This window comes from Papio anubis, chromosome 1 (assembly GCF_008728515.1).
Source record: "Papio anubis isolate 15944 chromosome 1, Panubis1.0, whole genome shotgun sequence".
NCBI lineage: Eukaryota > Metazoa > Chordata > Mammalia > Primates > Cercopithecidae > Papio > Papio anubis.
Genome location: NC_044976.1, coordinates 197,173,673 through 197,176,328, shown reverse-complemented (window position 1 = coordinate 197,176,328; position 2,656 = coordinate 197,173,673). Strand labels below are relative to the sequence as shown.

General features: G+C 38.7%; 1 protein-coding gene across 1 annotated transcript; it reads left to right on the top strand.

The window, feature by feature from the left end:
- The first annotated feature begins 1,394 nt into the window (after nucleotides 1–1,394).
- LOC101010784 (histone H3.3) lies at nucleotides 1,395–1,934 on the top strand. Its single transcript, XM_003893482.4, has one exon. It carries the CDS (start codon nucleotides 1,475–1,477, stop codon nucleotides 1,883–1,885), a length of 411 nt encoding a protein of 136 aa, XP_003893531.2. The 5' UTR covers nucleotides 1,395–1,474; the 3' UTR covers nucleotides 1,886–1,934.
- The last annotated feature ends 722 nt before the right edge of the window (nucleotides 1,935–2,656 follow it).

Genomic DNA, 2,656 nt, shown 5'->3' with positions numbered 1-2,656 from the left:
GTATACTATAATATAAATTATAATGTATATAATTTCATTATATATTACAAAGTATTAATAATATAAATAAAGTGCACAATAAATATAATGTGCTTGAATCATCCCAGTACCATCCCCCCACCCTTGCACCTCCTGCCAGTCAGTGGAAAAATTGTCTTCCACGAAACCTGTCCCTGGTGTCAAAAACTTTGGGGACTGTTGCTACAGAACATCTGTTCTCATTTTCATTCTGAGTAACAGAATTGTTGTTTATTGGCAACAATGTACCCAGATTGAGTGAATGAATGAATAATCAGTCAAGCCTATTTTTTCCTAACCTGTAACACAGGTTGTGATGTGTATGAAGCCTTTAAAAGGAACTGACTCAGCTGATTCCACTAGCAGATATGGGCTTTTGCCCTTCTGTCCTGTTGCTCAAATCTCTGTTAGTATGGCTGGAGCTATAGCAGTCATCTTGAACCATGTGATGACTTTGAGGATGAAAGACATGTGTTAAGGATGGTAGAACCAACTGATAGAAGGATTCTTGTTCCTGGTTACTTTGAAGCTGTCATCTCGGCTCTGTATTGTTTACCTTTAGAATTACTTTATGTGAGAGAAAAATCAGCCTCTGTTTCATTGATGTCACTACTATATGGGTGTTCTAGTTGACGCATACCAACTCTCACTGATGTTTCTCAAGGTGTTATTAGTAGCTTAACAAGATATAGACAACTTAAGTGAGCAGGCCACGTTAATATCATCACCAAACTGGTGTGTAACAAATGCAAAAACACAGTGAGAAGAGCAGAAAGAGAAAGTTAGAGAAATCAGTGGAAGCGGAGGTGTGGTTAATCACCATCAATCTACGAATCCCACAAGAAAAGTCAGGCAGATAAAATTCATTCCATCTCAAGTTTAAAATTCTGGGTATTTTCATATCTTATATATCATCCACATATTACATATTGAAGAAAAAATCAAACAGAAATGTACAACTCTTTAAAGCATTTATTTAAATCCACCCATTTAATAGTATCTGGGGTGTGACTGACACTCTTTTAGGGAGCCAACTGAACTGCTGGCTTTATCTATAGTTCTCCCAGTCTCAATAAATGGCCCATCCACTCCTCACCCTCTTCCATCTAACACCTTCTTATCCTTCAAATCTCATCTTGAAACATGCTTTCTCAAGAATGCTCTCCCTCACGTCATTGCCAAATATCAAATGCCATCATTGCATTTCAACTCTGTCCTCTACCCTAGATTATAAGTTCTATGGTCATAGGGTCTATGCTTGTCATTTTCACAACCATATTCCCAGAACCTAGTCCTGCACCTGGTACTCAAATAATTCTTATTAGATAGTGAATGACGGAATGAGGAATGTTACCTTAACAATAGTGAGGCCGTCGCTCTCTAACGCCAGCGCCGCCTCTCGCTCGCGGAGCTCCAGCCCAAGGAGAAGGGGGGTAAGTAAGGAGGTCTCTGTACCATGGCTGGTACAAAGCAGACTGCCCGCAAATCGACCGGTGGTAAAGCACCCAGGAAGCAACTGGCTACAAAAGCCGCTCGCAAGAGTGCGCCCTCTACTGGAGGTGTGAAGAAACCTCATCGTTACAGGCCTGGTACTGTGGCACTCCGTGAAATTAGACGTTATCAGAAGTCCACTGAACTTCTGATTCGCAAACTTCCTTTCCAGCGTCTGGTGCGAGAAATTGCTCAGGACTTTAAAACAGATCTGCGCTTCCAGAGCGCAGCTATTGGTGCTTTGCAGGAGGCAAGTGAGGCCTATCTGGTTGGCCTTTTTGAAGACACCAACCTGTGTGCTATCCATGCCAAACGTGTAACAATTATGCCAAAAGACATCCAGCTAGCACGCCGCATACGTGGAGAACGTGCTTAAGAATCCACTATGATGGGAAACATTTCATTCTCAAAAAAAAAAAAAAAAATTCTCTTCTTCCTGTTATTGGTAGTTCTGAACGTTAGATATTTTTTTTTCCATGGGGTCAAAAGGTACTTAAGTATATGATTGCGAGTGGAACAATAGGGGTCAGAAATCAGGTATTGGCAGTTTTTCCATTTTCATTTGTGTGTGAATTTTTAATATAAATGCAGAGGCGTAAAGCATTAATGCAAGTTAAAATGTTTCAGTGAACAAGTTTCAGCGGTTCAACTTTATAATAATTATAAATAAACCTGTTAAATTTTTCTGGACAATGCCAGCATTTGGATTTTTTTAAAACAAGTAAATTTCTTATTGACGGCAACTAAATGGTGTTTGTAGCATTTTTATCATACAGCAGATTCCATCCATTCACTATACTTTTCTAACTGAGTTGTCCTACATGCAAGTACATGTTTTTAATGTTGTCTGTCTTCTGTGCTGTTCCTGTAAGTTTGCTATTAAAATACATTAAACTAAAAAAAAAAAAAAAAAAAAAGTGAAATATTAATGGTCAGCTGATGTGGGTAGTCAAGACTTCAGCCTAAACTATAGCATGACCAAGAAACTCATAAGTGATTCTGCGATTGTGTTTGATGGATTTTTGTGTCCACATTAGCCACTTTTGACTTTTCTGCTCAAAGAAATAAAAGATCTCAAATAAAAGATCTCTTAATCAGTTTTCTTAGATGAAACAAAGGGAATTTCTGTGAACCTAGTGGATAGAGA

Coding starts and splice junctions, on each gene's coding strand:
- LOC101010784 (XM_003893482.4), top strand. CDS start 1,475: ATGGCTGGTACAAAGCAGACTGCCCGCAAATCGACCGGTGGTAAAGCA.